Below are 24,468 nucleotides of genomic sequence, written 5' to 3' on the forward strand. Positions count from 1 at the left end.
TTGAACCAGAGGAGGCTGGTGGGAGAAACCATAGTAATTGATACCGTTCTGTTTATTCCAACACATTAAACACATGAAAACCACGTTTGACTCTGTTCCGTGTATTCCATTTCAGCCATTATTACATTGAGCCTGTCCTCCTATAGCTCCTCCCACCAGCCTCCTTTGGTTTAAACACCACAGGCAATTCGTTTTTTCCAATTGCTAACACACTAAAATGACATACAGAGAGCAAAACCTCTTAAAAGTCTCCAAAAGTCTAAACACATTTTCTGCTTTACACACATTTTGCAATTCAAAATGGCACTTTTTAAATGCACTGCACACGGTTATCTGCATAAGACACAACAATCTGACATAAAGTCACATGTTTGCCATTTCAAAACACTGCCATTCAAAATGACACTACATGAGCTAATTGGCCAATACATGTGCCACCTGGCCAAACACCTCAATGGTTAGTTGTTACCACTTCAATCAGGAAGTAAGCACTATGAAAAGACCACAAGTGAGCACCTTTTGTTTTACAACAACAATGGAAGCTGTTGCAGAGAGAGGAAGAGGGAGGGTGAGAATGAGAGGGGGAGGAAGAGTGAGAGGTAGGGGTAGAGCTGGTAGAGGAGTTCATGGCCAAAGAAGACAACTTTCAAATGAAATCAGAGCAACCTTAGTTGATCATGTCATCAACCATGGGCTGACAATGTGAGAGGCTGGACATAGAATGCAGCCCAACTTGAGCCGTTTTACTGTCGCCTGTGTCATCTGGACATTTAGACTGGAGTACAGGCATGTAACCAAAATTTCTTTCACACTATGTAGTACACCCCATGTCATAGTGTATCAGTTGGGTGACACCTGTTTACTTCATGAATGGCATACACTAACTGCACAAATTTCCTGTAGAATTTACTCTACTGTGGGGGAAATATCTTTAGGCTGCATTGTCCAAGCCCTATATTTTTGTTTTTTTGTTTTTCTAAAGGACTGAGAGACGCAACCATGGTGGAGGAAGGGGCCAAATGTTCACCAGGGTACAGGAAGCTGCCATTGTAAACTTGGTTTTGGTAAATAATGAAATCAGATTACGAGAAATCCAAAGCCACATCATCCAAGACAACACCATATTCAACAACATTCAACGAGTCAGTCTGTCCATATTGGCTCGCATTCTAAAGCGAAACCAAATCAGAATGAAACAACTTTATAAGGTGCCGTTTGTGAGAAACTCTCAAAGAAACAAAGAGGTCAGACGAGCATATGTGGACGTAAGTACAATATTGACTGCAGTACACTACACGCAACATTGTTTCCCAGTGTGTACTGGATAACACCATATTGACTGCTTTTGTTCTTTGTTTTCAGGAAGTACTGGAAATGGATGCTCATGCAATCCCACATGAGTTCATCTTTATAGATGAGGCTGGGTTCAACCTAGCAAAGACCAGAAGAAGGGGGAGAAACGTCATTGGCCACAGAGCCATTATAGATGTTCCTGGCCAACGTGGTGGGAACATCACAATGTGCGCTGCCATCTCCAATACGCATGGTGTCCTCCACCGTCATGCCAACCTTGGACCATACAACACAACCCATATTCTCACATTTCTGGACAGACTCCACAACATTCTCATACCACCAGAACGTATGAATGATGCAGACCATCAAAGAACCCGGTACGTTGTAGTATGGGACAACGTGAGCTTTCATCGTGCAGCCCCAGTCCAAAACTGGTTTGCTGACCACCCACCATTTCTCGTGCAATACCTCCCACCATACTCACCATTTCTGAACCCCATAGAAGAGTTCTCCTCGGCATGGCGGTGGAAGGTATACGACCGGCAGCCCTTTGTGCGCATGCCTCTTGTGCAGGCTATGGAAGAGGCATGTGATGAGATTGATGTGGGTGCGATTCAGGGATGGATAAGGCACTCAAGGCGCTTCTTCCCTCGATGTCTGGCAAGGGAAGATATTGCCTGTGATGTGGACGAGGCGTTGTGGCCAGACCCAGCTGTGCGGCAAGATGCTGCCTAATTATTTTTCTTGCCTCTTTTGTTTTCTATATTTTTTTTCTGCACTTTTCTTTTTCAGTTTAGTGTTTTTTTTTTACCATATTTTTGTTCAGTCCAATGTAAATATATCTGCTGTGCATATGTTGCACTGACTTGTTTGATGAAAAATAAAACGTTTCAACAGCATGTGTATCTGCAAATATTTCTGTGCATCTTTAGAATTTTCTACAATTTCAACTATTTTAGTATTATGGCAAAGCATACTAAAGATGAGAGTGCTTTTCATTATGCCCAACAGTGTGTAGTTGGTTAGACAAAAATCTGGTAATATGAATGAAGTGTGTGCCATTTCGTGCAAATGTTTGATTTTGATAATGCTATATGTAGTAGTTTTGGTTGCAGTGCTTCATTTTGCAGGATATATGAGGTATTTTGCAGTTTGGGTGTGTGGTTTTGTGAATTGTGTTAAGTATTTTGATAAAACCAGCCTAGTTTGCAGAATTGTGTTTTAGCAATTGGGAAAAACTATAAAGACGCCATGAAAAGATGTGGTCGAAAAGTCGTATGAAGTAGAATGAGGTAATTTGGTGATCCATTATCAGTGGTGGAAAAAGTACTAAATTCTCATTCTTGAGTAAAAGTAAAGATACCTTTAATAGAAATTGACTCAAGGAAAAGTGAATGTTACCCAGTAAAATACTACTTGAGTCAAGTATTTGGTTTTAAATATACTTAAGTATCAAAACTAAATGTAGTTGCTAAAATATACTTAAATATCAAAAGTAAAAGTATGAATAACTTAAAATTCCTTATATTAAGCAAACCAGTTTATTTATTTACGGATAGCCAGGGGCACACTCCAACACTCCAACATAATTTAAAAACAAAGTGTTTGTGTTTAGTGAGTGTGCCAGATCAGAGGCAGTAGGAATGACCAGGGATGTTCTCTTTAAGTATACGAATTGGACCATTTCCTCTCCTGCTAAGCATTCAAAATGTAATGTCGTAAAAATGTCGTAAAAAGTACCATTTTCTTTAGGAAGGTAGTGAAATAAAAGTTGTTGAAAATATAAATATTAAAGCACAGATACCCCCAAAAACTACTTAAGTAGTACTTTAAAGTATTTTTACTTAAGTACTTTACACCACTATCCATTATGAAGCACACACTCCAAAACCTTTTAAACCACGGCTTCGCCTCGTCATTATAAATCCATCAGAAATGGACACGTGCATCAACTTGAGTCGGTTCAACAGAACGCCAAGGCCATTGATGAGAAGATGTTCCCGGGCCGATAAGACAGACAAAATGGGGTTGGGACTTGTGGGCACCGTCCTGGAGATGAGCGCCAGACCTGAGGATTGGAGCTCTGAGGTCACTGCAGCCTGTAGTGGACACCCAGTGCGTCTCTAGAGACGCCTGCAATGAGACGGACTACGGAGATCCGCCAGATGATTTTAAGACCCTGCTGGGCTCAGGTGTTTCCAGCACTCTCACAATAGGCATCTCAGGTCAAACCTTCCCAATGACACCAGCACTATTCTAAGCATATTCTCTGTTCTGTGTGCGTGCGTGATGCTTCCAACCTTAGTGTCATCCCAGGTCCCACCCGCTCCTCCACCATTAGGTTGACCATTAGCTCAACTGAGCAAAGCAGCAGATCTACAGTTAATCCCAATCTGAGATTATGGAGCCGGCTAATCCCTCTTAATGTTGGCAGTGACGAGGCCTGCCTGCTAATGTTTGAAATGTCAATCTGGTCACAGCACTGAGGCACACAAGACATGGATGCACTATTAAACCAACTATGTTCAAAGAAAAGTTTATGTTCATGATTAAACGTACAATAACAATATAATCTATAGAAAATTGTGTGTTATAAATCAGCAACAAGGAAAAATAAGGGGTTGTGATTATTTTTTTATTGGAAAGTTGAACAAATGACAATAAAAAACATATTCACAATGACAACTGTACGTGCAGAGGAATGAATGGAATCAGCGATGGACCAATTACAGATGGGTACAGAAGATGAACAGGAAGTGGTGTGGTCCAGAGTGGCCAGGAAGAGATTTATATTCCCCCTTCTAATGCTAATGGTTTGTGGATGGTAAACTGATCCTAGACCTGTGCCTGGGGGCAACTTGTAGCCTTTAGCTCCTCAGTAGAGCCAGCTGCTGGAGCAGCTAGTGTAACTGCACAGCTCCTCAGGTTTGAACCACAGATTGATCTCTGTGTTAGCACTCTCTACGGAGTCACTGCCATGGATGATGTTCCTGAAACAATAAAGAAAGAACGATTATTATCGTTTAAATGACATAAGGAAACAGATATTTAACTTTAGGGCCTATGGAGAGTTTGAAAGTACTGTAGTTGTCAAAGTGATGTAAATAGTGCCTGATAGCTGATAACGCAGGAGAGCTTGTTCTGAAGGCAGCGCTGCAGAGAGTGGGCACTAGCTGGCACAGCCACAAAGTCATAAAATCTGGTTTTTAAACCTAACCATAACCCCAGACACAGGTCTAGGATCAGTGCCCTTAAAGTGCATCACTAAGCTAAGGACCCTGGGACTAAACACCTCTCTCTGCAACTGGATCCTGGACTTCCTGATGGGACGCCCCCAGGTGGTGAGGGTAGGTAACAACATCTGCCACACTGATCCTCAACATGGGGGCCCCTCAGGGGACCGTGCTCATTCCCCTCCTGTCTTCCCTGTTGACTCACGACTGCACGGCCAGGCACGACTCCAACACCATTATCAAGTTTGCCGATGACACAGTGATAGGCCTGATCACCGACAACGATGAGACAGCCTATAGGGAGGAGGTCAGAGACATGGCAGTGTGGTGCCAAGATAACATCCTCTCCCTCAACGTGATCAAGACAAAGGAGATGATTGTGGACTGCAGGAAAAGGAGGACCGAGCACGCCCCCATTCTCATCGATAGGGCTGTAGTGGAGATGGTTGATAGCTTCAAGTTCCTTGGTGTCCACATCACCAACAAACTATCATTGTCCAAACACACCAAGACAGTCGTGAAGAGGGCACGACAACACCTTTACTCCCTCAGGAGACCGGTTGCATGGGTCCTCAGATCCTCAAAAAGTTCTACAGCTGCAACATCGAGAGCATCCTGACTGGTTGCATCACCGCCTGGTATGGAAACTGCTCAGCCTCCGACCGCAAGGCACTACATGGGGTAGTGCGTAGGGCCCAGTACATCACTGGGGCCAAGCTTCCTGCCATCCAGGACCTCTATTTCAGGCGGTGTTAGAGGAAGGCCCAAAAAATTGTCAAAGACTCCAGCCACCCTAGTCATAGACTGTTCTCTCTGCTACCACACGGCAAGCGGTACCGAAGCGCCAAGTCTAGGTCCAAAAGGCTTCTTAACAGCTTTTACCCCGAAGCCATAAGACTGCTGAACAGCTAATCAAATGGCTACCCGGACTAGTTGCATTGTCCCCACCCCACCCCCCATTTTTACGCTGCTGCTACTCTCTTGTTTATTAACCATGCATAGTCACTTTACTTCTACCTACATGTACATATTACCTGGACTAACCGGTGCCCCCGCACATTGACTCTGTACCGGTAACCCCTGTATAGAGCCTCACTACTGTTATTTTATTCTTCCTCCTTAAATTCGTTTTTTTAATTTTTAATTTTACTTCAGTTTATTTTAGTAAATACTTTTTTTTCTTAAACTGCATTGTTGGTTAAGGGCTTGTAAGCATTCCACTGTAAGGTCTACACCTGTTGTATTCGGCGCATGTGACAAATACAATTTGATTTGAACCCTAACCTTAACGACACTGTTTACATTAAGACCAAAAAGCACATTTATGTTTTCATAAATTTTTACAATATAAACTATTTTGACCTTGCAGCCGGCCTATTTAAGGAGAAATGGCTCAATTCTGCCTCCAGGAGAAGACGTATGACAATAAGCGTCAACCTGCACGGATAACGCCACCGCCCTGCAGCACAAATACGCCACCGCCCTGCAGCACAAATACTACACCGCCCTGCAGCACAAATACTACACCGCCCTGCAGCACAAATACTACACCCTCAGAATGGGTACGAATCCTGTCCCAGCCACCGCTCTGCATCTCCCTCGCTCTCTCCGTCTCCCCTCTCATTTCAATCTCTCTCTGTCTAATGTGAAAATACCCCATAAAGTGTGTGTATCGCGATACTGGTATTGTCCTGGCCCTGATGATAATACTATTATCCATCATAAAGTTGAAGCTTCATAGAATCTTTACATTATAGATCATTGTGTTATGTCTCGTACAGGCCTGCGATTGATTCTCACCTGCCCACTTGGATGCAGTAGTCTCCTCGGATGGTGCCGGGTTTGGAGTCGGCAGGGTTGGTCTCTCCGAGCATCACTCGGCCTGTCTTCACCACATTGAACCCTTCCCACACCTGCCACCACACACAGAGGGATAACACTTTATTAACCCAGTATTCTTTCTGATCTTCCATTTCTATGCACAGCGGTCAAAAACATTTCAAAATATAAGTACTAAATCTTAACCCTCCCGTTGTGTTCCAGTCAAATTGGACCGATTCACAAGTTCTCTCTGAAAAATGTAGTTCATTTAATCAAATTGTCATCAGGTTCCATGACTTTGTCCACACAGGTCATCTGAACACACAAAATACATATTTATGATTTTCATTACATTTTGGGTGTTTTATTTAACTTTTGTTCAAATGTGGTGTTCCCGGGCAAAAATGACCAGGCATTAGAAATGAATGGGTGACACTACAATTAGTGTATAAAATTGAGTTCAGGCACATGACCATTCATCAGATGGACACACTTCCTCTCCCAGACCCCCACATGCATGTGTGTTTGAGCACACACACACACACCTCACTCCCCTTCTTGGCTTTCATGGCAACCCCCACGGGAACCTTTCTCCAACAGAATCATTCCCCCACGGGAACCACACCTGCTGGCATTCTCACAAACAATCGCAACATTGTTTCAATAATGTATATAACTTTTCTCACAGCCCTGGTATATAAAGATTTTTTAAGGCCTTGCTCACACTTCATTCTGTGGCAGCACAATGACCAAATGATATACTGTATGTGAGGCTCTTGATCATATCTTTGATCATGACACTGTTGAGGAGAAGAGAGTCCTTGTTAAACTTTGACACAAAGTAGTTTGTGATAAATGGCACAATATGTTTCATCTGAGTATTTGTTAGTCAAAATAACCCATACATTATGCTTTTTTAACTGAAAAATTCGTTGTATGAGCTCAGGTCAATGAGGCCTACAGGCCATAAATAGAAAATAGAAGTTCAAAATGTTCACAAGAACTTAAGTTGATAAGAAGATCTAACACAACATTAGGTGATAATATATGTATTATTATGGATTTATAATCAGCTAAAATAGGGCGGTTATTTTGGACCGGAAACACAGAATGAATTAACATGAAATGAACACAACAGGAGGGTTAATATGTTGACGCCTGGAGGATCAAAGTTATGATCTGACATTGGTACAGGTAGCGAATGTGTTTATGGTGAAATTTATGGTGCAGTTCCCTGTTACAGGAGGTATTAGGAACCACAGTTCCCTGTTGCAGGAGGTATTAGGAACCACAGTTCCCTGTTGCAGGAGGTATTAGGAACCACAGTTCCCTGTTGCAGGAGGTATTAGGAACCACAGTTCCCTGTTGCAGGAGGTATTAGGAACCACAGCATTACAATGTGTAGGCTTCTCTGTCTTCTTGTAGGAGAAACTAGACACTTACATCATGTCAATGAAGACAACAAGGAACATTTGTCTTACCATAGCCACCACTGGGCCTGAGGTCATGTAGCTGACGAGACCAGGGAAGAAGGGTCTGTCCTTTAGGTCGGCATAGTGCTCCTTCAGCAGAGACTCTGGGGCCTGGGTTAGTTAGACACAACAGCCACAACCGTCAATAACCCATCATAACCATAGTGACACACACAAGGCATATCACGGCAAAATACAGTGGGCTGTGTTGAACATCAGTTGTAGAATCGATTGGAGCAAAGGATCCTGTAACAATCATGTCGACAACATTTATTTCATGATTTAGCAGACTCTCTCCATACGGTAAAGCTACAGCCAATATCTAGAGAGCTCCAGTGTACAAAACATTAAGAACACCTTCCTAATATTGAGTTGTACCCATTTTGCCATCAGAACAGCCTCAACTCATCGGGGCATGGACTCTACAAGGTGTCGAAAGCATTCCACAGGAATGCTGGCCCATGTTGACGCCAATGCTTCCCACAGTTGGGTCAAGTTGGCTGGATGTCCTTTGGGTAGTGGACCATTCTTGACACACATGGAAAACTGTTAAGCATGAAAAATTCAGCAGCAATGCAGTTCTTGACACACTTAAACTGGCGCGCCTGGCACCTACTACCATACCCTGTTCAAAGGCACTGAAATATTTTGTCTTGCCCATTCACCCTCTGAATGGCACACATACATATCTCAATTGTCTCAAGGCTTAAAAATCCTTCTTTAACCTGTCTCCTCCCATTAATCTACACTGATTGAAGTGGATTTAACAAGCGACATCAATAAGGGATAAAAGCTTTCACCTGGATTCACATGGTCAGTCTATGTCATGGAAAGAGTTCTTAATGTTTTGTACATTCACAGGAAGTCACCAGAGCTTATAACTAGGAACCAGTTGACTGCATGTGCTTAACCCTGAAATAGCCCACCATAAACAGAGAGACTATTATCAGTGGGCCCTCCTGATCCCTGGGTTCGGGGGTCACAGGCAGCCTTCCTGGCCACAGACCAACACACAGAGGATCAGGAGACAACACCCAATGCTAATCACACCTGTGGATAAGAACAGTCAGCAAGATCCTCTATACTGTATTCCACCCTAATGTAGCCTGCTGTACAGCACCCTACTGTAGCCTACTGTACAGTATCCTACTGTAGCCTACTGTACAGCACCCTACTGTAGCCTGCTGTACAGCACCCTACTGTAGCCTGCTGTACAGTATCCTACTGTAGCCTGCTGTACAGCACCCTACTGTAGCCTGCTGTACAGCACCCTACTGTAGCCTGCTGTACAGTACCCTACTGTACAGTACCCTACTGTACAGTACCTTACTGTACAGTACCCTACTGTAACCTACTGTACAGTACCTTACTGTAGCCTACTGTACAGTACCCTACTGTAGCCTGCTGTACAGTACCCTACTGTAGCCTGCTGTACAGCACCCTACCGTAGCCTGCTGTACAGCACCCTACCGTAGCCTGCTGTACAGTACCCTACTGTAGCCTACTGTACAGTACCCTACTGTACAGTACCCTACTGTAACCTACTGTACAGTACCTTACTGTACAGTACCCCACTGTAGCCTACTGTACAGTACCCCACTGTAGTCTACCCCACTGTACAGCACCCTACTGTACAGCACCCTACTGTAGCCTACTGTACCCATACTGCACTCAGTGGTGGTTGGTGTCGTTTAAGATGAAGCAGGACGATCATTGTTTTTATGAGCATGGCTTTATTTGTAAATACACCATATTCATATTCCATGCACCCAGTTCAACATACCAATGATAGGTTTAGGCTACTACATGATACTCTAATGTTCCCTATACCCACGATGAGGTTGCTACAACCTAGCCTATTAATGAAAGTTTACAATGTAGGTGCACTCAGGTCGAGAGAAATTTGAGTAATCAAGGTGACAGACAGCGACATATTCAATACCGCCTTGCACACTCTTGCCTGCATCTAGCTGATCCAGTGTGTAATCATTAGTCCAACAGTCTCAAATAAGAGAGTTTATAAAGGACAAATTCAGGTATGTTTATCCAAGTGGAGGCTGCTGAGGGGAGGACGGCTCATAATAATGTCTAGAATGGAGTGAATGGAATGGTATAAAACATATGAAAACCATGTGTTAGATGCCATTCCATTTACTCCATTCTAGCCATTATTATGAGCCGTCCTCCCCTCACCAGCCTCCACTGGTTGATCCCCGTTTTGTTATGTTTGCTTCCGTCTAAGAAAGTTTTCCAACAGAATCTGTGGAATGAATTCAGTCAGTTACACCAGCGGCCCCGGTGGCAATAAATTAATTAAACCAAAAGCTTACCTTGGAAGAGTTCCAGTGTTGGATAGCCATAGCCAGCTAGCTAATATAGCATCCCTCTCTGTTTGAGCCGGGTGTTTGAGTAGGCTAAACTAGCTAGCTGCATTCGCTAGTTAAGTGAAAGAAAAATACAACGAAATATCCCTCTCTCGCTTCTCCTTCATTTTTGCTCAAAACTGTTCAACTATTTTCTTTCTCTCTCTTTGAGTCAACTACTCACCACATCTCATTGTAGCTTATGCTTTCAGTACTAGATTCATTCTCTGATCCTTTGATTGGGTGAACAACATGTCAGTTCATGCTTCAAGAGCTCAGATAGGTTGGAGGACATCCTCCGGAAGTTTTCATAATTACTGTGTAAGTCTACGGAAGGGGGTGATGGAAGAACCATGAGCCACCTAGGTTTTGTATTGAAGTCAATGTACCCAGAGGAGGATGGAAGCTAGCTGTCCTCCGGCTACACCATGGTGCTACCCTACATACAGAGTGCTGTTGAAGCTACTGTAGACCTTCATTGCAAAACAGTGTATTTTAATCAATTATCTGGTGACGTGAATATATTTTCTATAGATACTCTAATGTACAAATGTACCCGACTTTACCCTAATGTACTCTACTATACTGTAGCCTACTGTACTCTACTGTATTGTATGTCCAATCATTGTGTATTGGCACAAGTTCTTGCTTAGTTGGTATTTTATTAGGATCCCCATTAACTGTTGCAAAAGCAGCAGCTACTCTTCCTGGGGTCCACACAAAACATGAAACATGAGAAGAACAGCACTACAAATAGATATTTTTAAAGGCACATGTAGCCTACATATCAATGCATACACACAAACTATAGTTGACTTTTGTCATGGTTCAAGATACATGTTTACATGTTTTTAAGAATATCTGTGAGATAGCTGGTTTACATAATGGACAGGCCTGCCATTCAGTCCTAATTATTGGTTAATAATGTTCTGAAAGTGAAAAGGATTATATGGCTTACATCTGAAATAAAAGAGATTACAGTCAGTAGAATAACGTACCTTGATGAATTTCATCCCCACCATTTTGAAGCCCTTCAGCTCAAATCTCTTGATGATATCGCCGACAAGCCTTCTCTGAACTCCATCTGGCTTGATGGCAATGAAAGTCCGCTCCTCGTTTGACATTGCGCTATAAGGACAGAACATGACAGTAGAAAGAGAGAGAGGTGGTACACAGTGATGAGGAGAGAGAGAATAGAGAGAGGGAGAGTGTGATGAGGAGAGAGAATAGAGAAAGAATGTGATGAGGAGAGAGAGGGGGATTAAGAGAGAAAGAGGGGGTAGAGGAGAGAGCGTAAATAAACAAGCAAATTCCACTGAATATCAGTGCAAACAACGTTACTTTCGTGCATTTGGCACATTGGGTTTTGAGTCGCGGTGCCGAGGCCCTCGACCCCATCACGGGACAATCTCATGAATAGAGACACAGACACTGTGCACACCGGACTCCCATTGCAAGGTAACCCCTCTAACTTTGCATTTGAAGTCTGACAACTGTCATGCTCTGTAAGGTCTTTGACTCGCTGCCAGAAGGTAATCTTCCATAATCACCTGCATCAAAATGACGTTTGCGCATGACCAGAAGTGTGCCGCTCAGTATGCACATAATCCTCTTTACATTTAAATAGCTACCTACTGGCTACGCCAAGAAGTAGCCACACTGTAACGGGGAAAAAATGGTTGCCTTTCAGCAAGGCACTTAACCCTAATTTGCTCCAGTGGTGCTGTAGTACTATGGCTGACCTTGTAAAACAACACATTTCACTGCACCTATACGGTGTATATGACAATACCATTTTTTTAATTGTAATTTATACAGTCATTTGGGGTTTTATCAACATAAAAATACTGTGAAACATTTTACTGCATCATACTGTCAATTATGGTGCGTTTTGGGAAAATGTTGTGGGTGGGGAAAGAATTGCTGAATTTCAAATGGTACTGTAATTCCACCCCACAGAATACAGTAGTGTACCGTATTTTTGGACAGCCAAAAACCTTTTGACCACTAGTGGGTGCATAGAATTGTTTTGAGGTGTGCCTTGTAAGAGGCTACATTTGTGCCAGCAGTTAGTGAGAATACGCTACCAATTTACCCCCTGTTGTTATAGTGCCTCATCAATTTAGAGGACAGATTGGAGTGCCAGTCTTGAACTTTACTGGTTGAGCATTTTTCCATGTCCTTTTGGTCTGTTTTGCCCTGTAGTTGCTACCAGTTTGGAAGCGTTGGTTAAGGCTTATACAAGTGCAAGTGATATAAAACACCAAATATTAATTGATATTGTAATGAAACAGCAGGGATATGATGTAATGTGTAAACACATTACTTAGCATCCAACCTGCTCACACCAATCCTATGTAATTAAAGTAAAATGCTGTGAAACATAAACCCTTCCCCAATGAGTTTCCTTCCTTTATCCATGAATTAATGAATTCATTACGACTAGCATAATTTTTTTTAACAATTGTTCAAAACCTGAGAAATAACTATTTAACTATGTACCATTACACAGTATTTGCTTTGTTACTGTATTTAGATTGGAGTAGATGTAATGCAATATGAAATACAGTAATTTACTTGCCACTGAGCTGCCTGTAAATTACTGTCAAAATCGCTCCCTCACCTTTACAGTGCAAGCCTATACAAGTGAGTGAACTGGAGTGCCAGAATATGCTATCCCTCACCTCGTCCCACCATCGCCAAAGCCCAACGTGGTGCCATGAACCAGGAAGAGCAAGTAGGCTACTTTCTGCGCACTCGCTTTATGACCTCAATATACACTTCTGTAATCGGTATTAGAGCTCAATTCATGTTAAACACTTGTATAACACAACACAATGTAACATGTTTGCAAAATCCTACAAATGGAAGTTGCAACTCATTCAAATTAGCGCAAGAGTCTTTTGACTAATGTATTTGTAGTTATGTGTCGGATCCCAGTAAGACTATGGCGTCGGCTAATGAGATCCTAATAAATCAAAGCATCAATACACCCTGATTCGCTCCAACATATTGTCTTACAACATTGAAAAAATACAATGTCATAGAATGTCATAAAAACACCAATGTATTCATATATTCTGTAGGATAATATCCCGAATGGCAAACCTGTTAAAACGATGTGGAAAAAAAATCATTCACCGAATTCATTCACGCTAGATGACATATCGCCATTCGAGAGGGTAAAGGTTGTCTATAAGAGCTACAACTAGCCTACGACATGTTTGCCGCGATTATATACACTGAATAGAAACGAATTAGGTCTCAAATATACCCGATGAAGATATGGCATTTATTTCAAAGTGAAATTGTTCGCAAGAGGTAGCATATAGACTATGAAATAGTTGTACTATACCTTGATGACAGCCTCTCTTAGCGACGGACAGTGAGCTAGGTGGGTTACTTCCGCTAATGCTGTGCTTTCAGTAAGCCAAGGCAGATTCTAGGAGTGGCTCTTGGTTTTATACATGGAGGCGGGGGTTCAACGAAATACATTAGTTATAACGAATAAATGTTTGTTTATCCATGTTGTACTACCTCCCTCTTTATGTGGGTCGTAACAACCTAATGGGTATGGGGAGTATTGAGATTATATGAACATTATTGAAACAAGTAGCCTACTTTTACGTGCGCAGTCTTTAAAAATTGTGACAACTGTGGCATGCTACACGCTAAAAACAGATGTTTCTATACTAAAGTGGCTTGTAACCATAGCATAATCCTTTTTGGTGCTATATGGAACCTTTTTTTTCAATGTTCTATGAATAACCATGCTCAAATGGAACCTGTATGGTGCTATAAAGAACCCTTTCCTAAAGATCTATAAATACCCATTAAAAAAAGCTTCCTTAGCACCAAAAAAGGGTTCCACTATTGTTAAAACCTTTTTTTTACGCTATATAGAACCCTTTTAATAATTTTTTAAATAAAACCATTATAGAGAATGGTTCTATAAAGAACCTTTCTAAATCTCAAAGGTTCTTTGTAGAAACATAAAGTGTTTTTAGTCTGGTTTAGTAGCCATATATTGTAAAAATTCCATAGGTTTTATTGTGTTATATTAACAAATTAAATCAGGTGTGCAAGCTCTGAAACAGCTGTGTCCCTGAGGAGACAATTGAGAACTACTGACTTATTCAGCAGTTCTCAATTAGCACAAGGTCATACATGAGTCTTTCACAAGACACTATCACTGGCTGTAGTCATACATAATAATTAATAGCATAACACAACAGATTAGATAAACTGGATTGACACTCTCACTCACGGTTGCACAAAAAGAGCTGTGAACAAACTATGACCCAAAATATTTGAATGAGTCGCCGTCCCTACATTTTAAGTCTAAATGGGATCCTTGAGACTTTATCCAATTAAAGTTTAAATGTAATATGGTTAAGGTAAGGGTTAATGTTAGGATTAGGTAAGGGTTATGGTTAAGGTTAGGGGAAGGATAGGGTTAGGGTTTAGGGTTGCACTAACCTTTTAATTATCACTAAAAGAAGAAAGAAGGGCCAATAACCTTTGAGGAACCCTAATTGTTTAATCTGTGTCTCATGTAAGCCATGGTGCATTTTGGCACCACTACCAGTGTTGATATCCAATTAATTAATTTAACAGGCTAAATGTTTGACTCAATCTTTATAATGTTTTTACAATAGATTACACAGGTAAACAAACTGACTTGAGTCAAACATAATTGGGTGAAAATGTTGCATTAAATTAAAATGAAGGTAAAAATGAACTCTCTGGCAAGGAAAATAGGTAGTCTACAGACAGTAAGACTATGTGTCCAAGGCAGACTTGTATTGACCTAAGGTTCTATGTCGAACCAAAATCAGTTCTACCTGGAACCAAAAAAGGGTTCTACCCAGAACAAAAAGGGTTATCCTATGGGGACAACCATAGAAACCTTTTGGAACCCTTTTTTCTAAGAGTGTAGGATCAGTTTAGCTATTCATATCATAATGAATAAGACTATATGGACAGATGGAACCTGATCCTAGATCAGCATACCTACTCTGAGATGCTTTGTAGATACTGGCCTAGGTCACCAACCGGGCTGTCTCAGTCTGGCAGGATGCTAATGTCTGCATCTCAATAGTCTAATGTGGCATCCTCTCCTCATCTCCTCTCCTAAGTAAAAGTACATTACAATGGTTTGAAAGAGCTGGACAGGTGAAATCAGGGAGGCCATTGTAGACTATTGAAATGGATCCCTGCTAGACATCCCATGCTATCCTGTAAGGTAATGACTTCTCTGACTTCAGTCAGGTGATGGTGTGAATTTAATTTATTTGGTTAAAAACATATACAGGAAGATGTACATTGTATTCCCAGGGGACAGCACTTAGAAATATTAATTAAAACACTTGTTTCCAAAGATGGTCCTCTATGGTAAAAAGTGTTTTGACTAAAACAGACTCACCACCTGAGAATGTATACTTTTAAACATATTACATGATGTTCATCACATGTTTATTACATTTTATAACATGTTTTTAATACAGTTTAGTTTCATATAAGGCTGTAATACTGCATAAAATGCGTACCGCTTTAAATCTTATGGAATTTAATCTTGTGGCATCTGACATTTCTCGCTTCAGTGCAGAGACATTTAATCTATGAAGAGTTATGATGTCATTACATTTCTCATTGAATAACATTTCACTGATGGAAATCCTCATAAGCTGCCTCTTATGAAACAGTCTAATCACAGATTTGATGAGATCTACATCGAGATATAGATCTACATTAATCTACACACATCTCCTCTCCTTGTAACTTAAACTTAATTCTGTGGAAATGGACTGAGTATTGTCGAGCAGCTCCCCTGAGGTTTTTTAGTATAAAAATATTAGATATCTCAATACTGACTCAAATCCCCCCCTTAGATGGAATCTACTTTTAAACATTAAGTTTTCATCCCAGCTCTTGGCTTGTATCCAAGTCAGTGATCTAATGTCTACTAAGACCAGTCTCTCTCTCTCTCTGCAGGCTGGCTGACTGTTAAACAAGGAAGGCAGCTTCTGCAGACCGGAGTATTTATAGAGGAGCTCCCTGGTGGTTAGTGTTATCATTAGACAGGTAGAGGAGCTCCCTGGTGGTTAGTGTGATCATTAGACAGGTGGGGGAGCTCCCTGGTGGTTAGTGTTATCATTAGGCAGGTAGAGGAGCTCCCTGGTGGTTAGTGTGATCATTAGACAGGTAGAGGAGCTCCCTGGTGGTTAGTGTTATCATTAGACAGGTAGAGGAGCTCCCTGGTGGTTAGTGTGATCATTAGACAGGTGGAGGAGCTCCCTGGTGGTTAGTGTTATCATTAGACAAGTAGAGGAGCTCCCTGGTGGTTAGTGTTATCATAAGACAGGTAGAGGAGCTCCCTGGTGGTTAGTGTGATCATTAGACAGGTAGAGGAGCTCCCTGGTGGTTAGTGTGATCATTAGACAGGTAGAGGACCTCCCTAGGTGTTATCATTAGACAGGTAGAGGAACTCCCTTAGTGTGGTCATTAGACAGGTTGAGGAGCTCCCTTAGTGTTATCATTAGACAGGTAGAGGAGCTCCCTTAGTGTGATCATTAGACAGGTAGAGGTGCTCCCTTGGTGTTATCATTAGACAGGTAGAGGACCTCCCTTAGTGTGGTCATTAGACAGGTTGAGGAGCTCCCTTAGTGTTATCATTAGACAGGTAGAGGAGCTCCCTTAGTGTGATCCTTAGACAGGTAGAGGTGCTCCCTTGGTGTTATCATTAGACAGGTAGAGGAGCTCCCTGGTGGTAAGTGTGATCAGTAGACAGGTAGAGGAGCTCCCTTATTGTGATCATTAGATAGGTAGAGGAGCTCCCCTGGTGTGATAATTAGACAGGTAGAGGAGATCCCTTAGTATTATCATTAGACAGGTAGAGGAGCTCTCTTATTGTGATCATTAGATAGGTAGAGGAGCTCCCTTGGTGCTATCATTAGACAGGTAGAGGAGCTCTTAGTATTGTCATTAGACAGGTAGAGGATGGAGGAAGTGCAATTATACAAAAACATTGGATGTCAGTACACAGGTTCTACACACTCACAAACACGCACACATGCACACACACACACACACACACACACACGTGCACACAGACACACTCCCCTGGAGTGACATAAAATACATCCATTTCTCTACACAACTATGTGTGGAAATCTCACTTGTCTCCCTCTTGTCCTCCCTCCTACTCCCTTGTCTCTCTGCATCCCTAAACCATGATTCACCATCACCCTTTCAGCTTCTCTACTCCTCCTCAAGCTCCCTCTCTCTCTCAGCTCATTATGTCTAATGGAATAGCAAGCATTAGCTTTCCAGGCAGGCGAGGCAAGCTGAACAGAGCACCAGCAGCCAGAACCTCTCCAAGCCTTTTCTCTTTCTTACCTCTCCTTCCCAATCCACAGCGCTCACCGAGCGGATGCACTTAGAGAACAATTGGATAGCTAATCCCTTCCCCTAATCTCCTGACTCTCTGCTGCCTGGATGACTGCTATTCCCAGTCCTATTTTTACCAGCGTTTAAGGCCAGGATTAGGAGCCTCTGCAGCCAAGTGGTACTGTTTAATACCCATGTTTAAGTGAGGTTCTATTCCGGAGCGCCTGTTTATCGTAGTCGTTATTCATTCATCTCCTTAAATCTAGTTACGGGGGGGGGGGGGGGGGGGGCTAGGGGGGCTAGGACTACTATAAATCTCCCCTGGGGAGATGGAGTAGGCAGACTAAGTGGTACACAGCAAATTCTCCAGTGTTAAAAAAATAGGATAAATCAACACTGAAAGTGTTCAGTCTGTGGACCCATATAGACACCGGAACAGTGTTAAACTAACACACTTAGCGTAAAGCCTTATTCAAATATTTCCCAGAGTGCCTTGCCTTTAGAGAAAATTGTAGTTAGCACAAATTACTGTATTTATTAGTGACGGAGACATGGTTGTGACGGAGACATTCATCCATTTTCAGTCCTATGGAATTCACCAAGTGAGATCCTAAGCAAATATTATTTATTTAATATAATACCATACATATTTCATAAGGCCTTATTTTCAGGGCCTAAGTTTACCCTAATAGAGGGGCCTTAAACTCATACACCACTTTGAACCAAAACTACATCCATCATTTGTTTGTTTCAATGTCATGTTAGTGCATGTACATTGATTGATTGATTGGGGTACACAAAGATAAATAACATATCATATTTTCTAAACTAATCCAACCAGATATTTAGATTTTTTTGCACCCGTTACTGAAATTGTATGGTATCTGGTATGACTTTGATCCAAGATGGCGTAGCATTCAGACGTCTTTGTCCTGTCGTGTCCCTTGTATATATCTTTTTACATCTTTTTCTTTGCATATCTTTTAAAAATATTTTCCTAAACTTCCACTTCTAAATACTCTCCTGCAACCCGCCTCACCCAATGTGGCGTGGATCTGTTTTTTTTCTAAAGTATTTCTATTTACTTCGGATCTGGAATCCCTCAACTGAAGCTAGTCAGCTAACTACCTACCAGCTATCAGTCAGCAAACCATTGCTAGCGGCCATCAGCTAACCTTTAGCTCGGAAAGCTCTCGTCAGACCGAACAACGTGACTCAAACCAGAGCATAACGGACCTATATAAATATTTTTTCTCCATATCCCCGGATTCCTACGGCAAACTCTGAACATTTTCATCTGGATCTTCGCAACTAGCAAACCGCAATCCCGGGTGACTACTCCTGGCTAGCGTTTCCATCCCAGAGCAAGCACCAATTAGCCTGAAGCCAGGGCTCCTGTGCTACCACCGAAGCCCACTCCTGGACTACAATATCTGGACCCCTTCTACTGCCGGTACGGGGCACGGAACCCCGCCGATCCTCTACGACTGGAATACCGACATAATCTGCCCGAGGATTCCAACAGGCCCCTCAGGTGCGACGTCCGCTGAAGGCCCATTCTGCTAACTGTGGCCTGCTAGCTACCTAGAGCTACTTGGAACCCTACTAATTCCACGACTGGTCTATCGACGTCACCGCACGAAGAGGCAAAAACAGACTTACCCCCATCGCGACGTCCCCCAAAGGCTAACTTGCTAGCCCCGGTCTGCTAACTGCTAGCTTGCTTGCCCCGGTCTGCTAACTGCTAGCTTGCCTGCCCCGGTCTGCTAACTGCTAGCCCCGGTCTGATAACTGCTTGCTTGCTAACCCGGTCTGCTAACTTCTGGCTTGCCAGCCCCGGTCTACTAACTGCTAGCTTGTTTAGCCCCGGCCTACTAACTGTTAGCTTGTTAGCACCGGCCTGCTAACTGTCTGAATCGCCGTGTCTCCAGTCAGCCCATCCACTCACTGGCCCATATGTTCACTTGGCTACGCATGCCTCTCTCTAATATCAATATGCCTCGTCCATTACTGTCCTGGTTAGTGATTACTGTCTTATTTCACTGTAGAGCCTCTAGCCCTGCTCAATATGCCTTAACCAACCATGTTGTTCCACCTCCTACATATGCGTTGACATCACCTGGTTTAAACGTCTCTAGAGACTATATCTCTCTCATCATTACTCAATGCCTAGGTTTACCTCCAATGTACTCACATCCTACCTTACCTTTGTCTGTACACTATGCCTTGAATCTATGCTATCGTGCCCAGAAACCTGCTCCTTTTACTCTCTGTTCCGAACGTGCTAGACGGCCAGTTCGTATAGCCTTTAGTCGTACCCTTATCCTACTTCTCCTCTGTTCCTCTGGTGATGTAGAGGTTAATCCAGGTCCTGCAGTGCCTAGCTCCACTCCCACTCCCCAGGTGCTCTCATTTGTTGACTTAACCGTAAAAGCCTTGGTTTCATGCATGTTAACATTAGAAGCCTACTCCCTAAGTTTGCTTTACTCACTGCTTTAGCACACTCTGCCAACCCGGATGTCTTAGCCGTGTCTGAATCCTGGCTTAGGAAAACCACCAAAAACCCTGAAATCTCCATCGCTAACTATAACATTTTTCGCCAAGATAGAACTGCCAAAGGGGGCGGTGTTGCAATCTACTGCAAAGATAGCCTGCAGAGTTCTGTATTACTATCCAAGTCTATATCCAAACAATTCGAGCTTCTACTTCTAAAAATTCACCTTTCCAGAAACAAGTCTCTCACTGTTGCCGCTTGCGATAGACCTCCCTCTGCCCCAGCTGTGCCCTCGATACCATATGTGAATTGATTGCCCCCCATCTATCTTCTGAGCTCATGCTACTAGGTGACCTAAACCGGGACATGCTTAACACCCCGGCCATCCTACAATCTAAGCTTGATGCCCTCAATCTCAATCTCTGATAATCTCAAATTATCAATGAACCTACCAGGTACAACCCTAAATCCGTAAACACGGGCACCCTCATAGATATCATCCAAACTATCTCTCCCTCCAAATACACCTCTGCTGTTTTCAATCAAGATCTCAGCGATCACTGCCTCACTGCCTGCATTCGTAATGGGTCTGCGACCAAACGACCACCCCTCATCACTGTCAAATGCACCCTAAAACACTTCTGCGAGCAGGCCTTTCTAATCGACCTGGCCGGGGTATCCTGGAATGACATTGACCTCATCCTGTCAGTAGATTATGCCTGGCTATTCTTTAAAAGTGCCTTCCTCACCATCTTAAATAAGCATGCTCCATTCAAAAAATGTAGAACTAGGAATAGATATAGTCCTTGGTTCACTCCAGACCTGTCTGCCCTTGACCAGCACAAAAACATCCTGTGGCGTTCTGCTTTAGCATCGAATAGCCCCCGTGATATGCAACTTTTCAGGGAAGTTAGGAACAAATATACACAGGCAGATAGGAAAGCTAAGGCTAGCTTTTTCAAACAGAAATTTGCATCCTGTAGTACTAACTCAAAAAGTTCTGGGACACTGTAAAGTCTATGGAGAATAAGAGCACCTCCTCCCAGCTGCCCACTGCTCTGAGGCTAGGAAACACTGTTACCACCGTTTTCAATTTCAATAAGCACTTCTCTACGGCTGGCCATGCTTTCCACCTGGCTAACCCTACCCCGGTCAACTGCCCGGCACCCTCCACAGCAACCCGCCAAAGCCCCCACCATTTCTCCTTCACTCAAATCCAGATAGCTGATGTTCTGAAAGAGCTGCAAAATCTGGCCCCCTACAAATCAGCCGGGCCAGACATTCTGGACCCTCTCTTTCAAAAATGATCTGCCGAAATTGTTGCAACCCCTATTACTAGCCTGTTCAACATCTCTTTTGTATCATCTGAGATTCCCAAAGATTGGAAAGCTGCCGCAGTTATCCCCCTCTTCAAAGGGGGTGACACTCTAGACCCAAACTGCTACAGACCTATATCTATCCTACCCTGTCTTTCTAAGGTCTTCAAAAGCCAAGTTAACAAACAGATTACCGACCATTTCGAATCCCACCGTACCTTCTCCGCTATGCAATCTGGTTTCAGAACTGGTCATGGGTGCACCTCAGCCACGCTTAAGGTCCTAAACGATATCATAACCGCCATCAATAAGAGACATTACTGTGCAGCCGTATTCATTGACCTGGCCAAGGCTTTCGACTCTGTCAATCACCACATTCTTATTGGCAGACTCGACAGCCTTGGTTTCTCAAATGATTGCCTCGCCTGGTTCACCAACTACTTCTCTGATAGAGTTCAGTGTGTCAAATCGGAGGGCCTGTTGTCCGGACCTCTGGCAGTCTCTATGGGGGTGCCACAGGGTTCAATTCTCGGGCCGACTCTCTTCTCTGTATACATCAAGGATGTTGCTCTTGCTGCTGGTGATTCTCTGATCCACCTCTACGCAGACGACACCATTCTGTATACTTCTGGCCCCTCTTTGGACACTGTGTTAACTAACCTCCAGATGAGTTTCAATGCCATACAACTCTCCTTCCGTGGCCTCCAACAGCTCTTAAACGCAAGTAAAACTAAATGCATGCTATTCAATCGATCACTGCCCGCACCTGCTCGCCCATCCAGCATCACTACTCTGGATGGCTCTGACTTAGAATACGTGGACAACTACAAATACCTAGGTGTCTGGTTAGACTGTAAACTCTCCTTCCAGACTCACATTAAGCATCTCCAATCCAAAATTAAATCTAGAATCGGCTTCCTATATCGCAACAAAGCATCCTTCACTCATGCTGCCAAACATACCCTCGTAAAACTGACCATCCTACCGATCCTCGACTTCGGCGATGTCATCTATAAAATAGCCTCAAACATTCTACTCAACAAATTGAATGCAGTCTATCACAGTGCCATCTGTTTTGTCACCAAAGCCCCATACACTACCCACCATTGCGACCTGTATGCTCTCGTTGGTTGGCCCTCGCTTCATACTCGTCGCCAAACCCACTGGCAACAGGTTATCTACAAGTCTCTGCTAGCTAAAGCCCTGCCTTATCTCAGCTCACTGGTCCCCATAGCAGCACCCACCCGAAGCACACGCTCCAGCAAGTATATCTCACTGGTCACCCCCAAAGCCAATTCCAACTTTGGTCGTCTTTCCTTCCAGTTCTCTGCTGCCAAAGACTGGAACGAACTGCAAAAATCTCTGAAGCTGGAGACTCATATCTCCCTCACTAGCTTTAAGCACCAGCTGTCAGAGCAGCTCACAGATCACTGCACCTACATAGCCCATCTGTAAACAGCCCATCCAACTAACTCATCCCCATACTGTATTTATTTATTTATCTTGCTCCTTTGCACCCCAGTATCTCTACTTGCACAGTCATCTTCTGCACATCTACCATTCCAGTGTTTAATTGCAATTTTGTAATTACTTCGTCACCATGGCCTATTTATTGCCTTAACTCCCTTATCCTACCTCATTTGCACTCACTGTATATAGACTTTTTTTTTCTTTTTTTCTACTGTATTATTGACTGTATGTTTTGTTTCTTCCATGTGTAACTCTGTGTTGTTGTATGTGTCGAATTGCTATGCTTTATCTTGGCCAGGTCGCAGTTGTTAATGAGAACTTGTTCTTAACTAGCCTACCTGGTTAAATAAAGGTGAAATATATATTTTTTAAATCATCACATACGCTGCTGCTACTGGTTATTATCGATCCTGTTGCCTAGTCCCTTTACCCCTATCTATACAGTGCATTCGAAAAGTATTCAGACCCTTCAACTTTCTCCACATTTTGTTACATTACAGACTTATTCTAAAATGGACTAAAACCTCTTAAGGATCCGCTCCTTTTTTTCAATCTTTGCCTAAAATTACATACCCAAATCTAACTGCCTGTAGCTCAGGACCTGAAGCAAGGATATGCATATTATTGATACCATTTGAAAGGAAACACTTTGAAATTTGTGGAAATGTGAAATTAATGTAGGAGAATATAACATATTAGATCTGGTAAAAGATAATACAATGAAAAAAACATGCATATATATATTTTTTGTACCATAATTTTTGAAATGCAAGAGAAAAGCCATAATGTATTATTCCAGCCCAGCCGCAATATAGATTTTGGCCACTAGATGGCCGCAGTGTATGTGCAAAGTTTTATACTGATCTAATGAACCATTGCATTTCTGTTCACAATTTTGTAACAAGACTGCCCAAATGTGCCTAATTGGTTTATTACTACATTTTCAAGTTCATAACTGTGCACTCTCCTCAAACAATAGTATGATATTCTATCACTGTAATAGCTACTGTAAATTGGACAGTGCAGTTAGATTAACAAGCATTTAAGCTTTCTGACAATATCAGATATGTCTATGTCCTGGGAAATGTTATTGTTACTTACAACCTCATGCTAATTGCATTAGCCTATGTTAGCTCAACCGTCCCGTGGGGACCCACCAATCGTGTAGAGGTTAAATATATTTTTGTTCATCATCAATCTACACACAATACCCCATAATGACAAAGCGAAAATAGGTTTTTAGAATTTGTGCAAATGTATTTAGAAATATATATATATAAATCTTATTTACGTAATTATTCAGACCCTTTGCTATGAGACTCAAAATTGATCTCAGGTGCATCCTGTTTGCATAGATCATCCTTGAGATGTTTCTACAACTTGATTGGAGTCTACCTGTGGTAAATTCCATTGATTGGACATGATTTGGAATGGCTCACACCTGTCTATATAACGAGACAGTATTGTGTCGAGGCGCAGATATGGAGGAGGGTACTGAAAAATGTCTGCAGCATTGAAAGGTCCCCAAAAACACAGTGGCCTCCATCATTCTTAAATGGAAGAAGTTTGGAACCACCAAGACTCTTCCTAGAGCTGGCCGCCCAGCCAAACTGA

The 24,468-nt window shown here is 42.5% G+C and overlaps 1 protein-coding gene across 1 annotated transcript; it reads right to left on the bottom strand.

Annotated features, from left to right (window-relative positions):
* Window positions 1-3,910: 3,910 nt before the first annotated feature.
* Window positions 3,911-13,683, bottom strand: LOC115156592 (nucleoside diphosphate kinase A). Its single transcript, XM_029704087.1, has 5 exons — window positions 13,541-13,683; window positions 11,184-11,313; window positions 7,832-7,933; window positions 6,330-6,442; window positions 3,911-4,286 (listed from the first exon to the last, which is right to left on the bottom strand). The coding sequence occupies exons 2-5, from the start codon at window positions 11,307-11,309 to the stop codon at window positions 4,172-4,174; spliced, it is 456 nt and encodes a 151-aa protein (XP_029559947.1). The 5' UTR covers window positions 11,310-11,313; window positions 13,541-13,683; the 3' UTR covers window positions 3,911-4,171.
* Window positions 13,684-24,468: the final 10,785 nt, after the last annotated feature.

This window comes from Salmo trutta, chromosome 2, assembly GCF_901001165.1.
Source record: "Salmo trutta chromosome 2, fSalTru1.1, whole genome shotgun sequence".
Taxonomy (NCBI): Eukaryota; Metazoa; Chordata; class Actinopteri; order Salmoniformes; family Salmonidae; genus Salmo; species Salmo trutta.

Excerpts from the sequence above, each read along its gene's own strand:
- LOC115156592 (XM_029704087.1), bottom strand. The coding sequence starts at position 11,309 with ATGTCAAACGAGGAGCGGACTTTCATTGCCATCAAGCCAGATGGAGTT. Across the intron at positions 6,443-7,831 it reads CAGGCCCAGTGGTGGCTATG|GTGTGGGAAGGGTTCAATGT; the intron begins GTAAGACAAATG and ends GTGTGGTGGCAG. Across the intron at positions 4,287-6,329 it reads TACTGCATCCAAGTGGGCAG|GAACATCATCCATGGCAGTG; the intron begins GTGAGAATCAAT and ends TTATTGTTTCAG.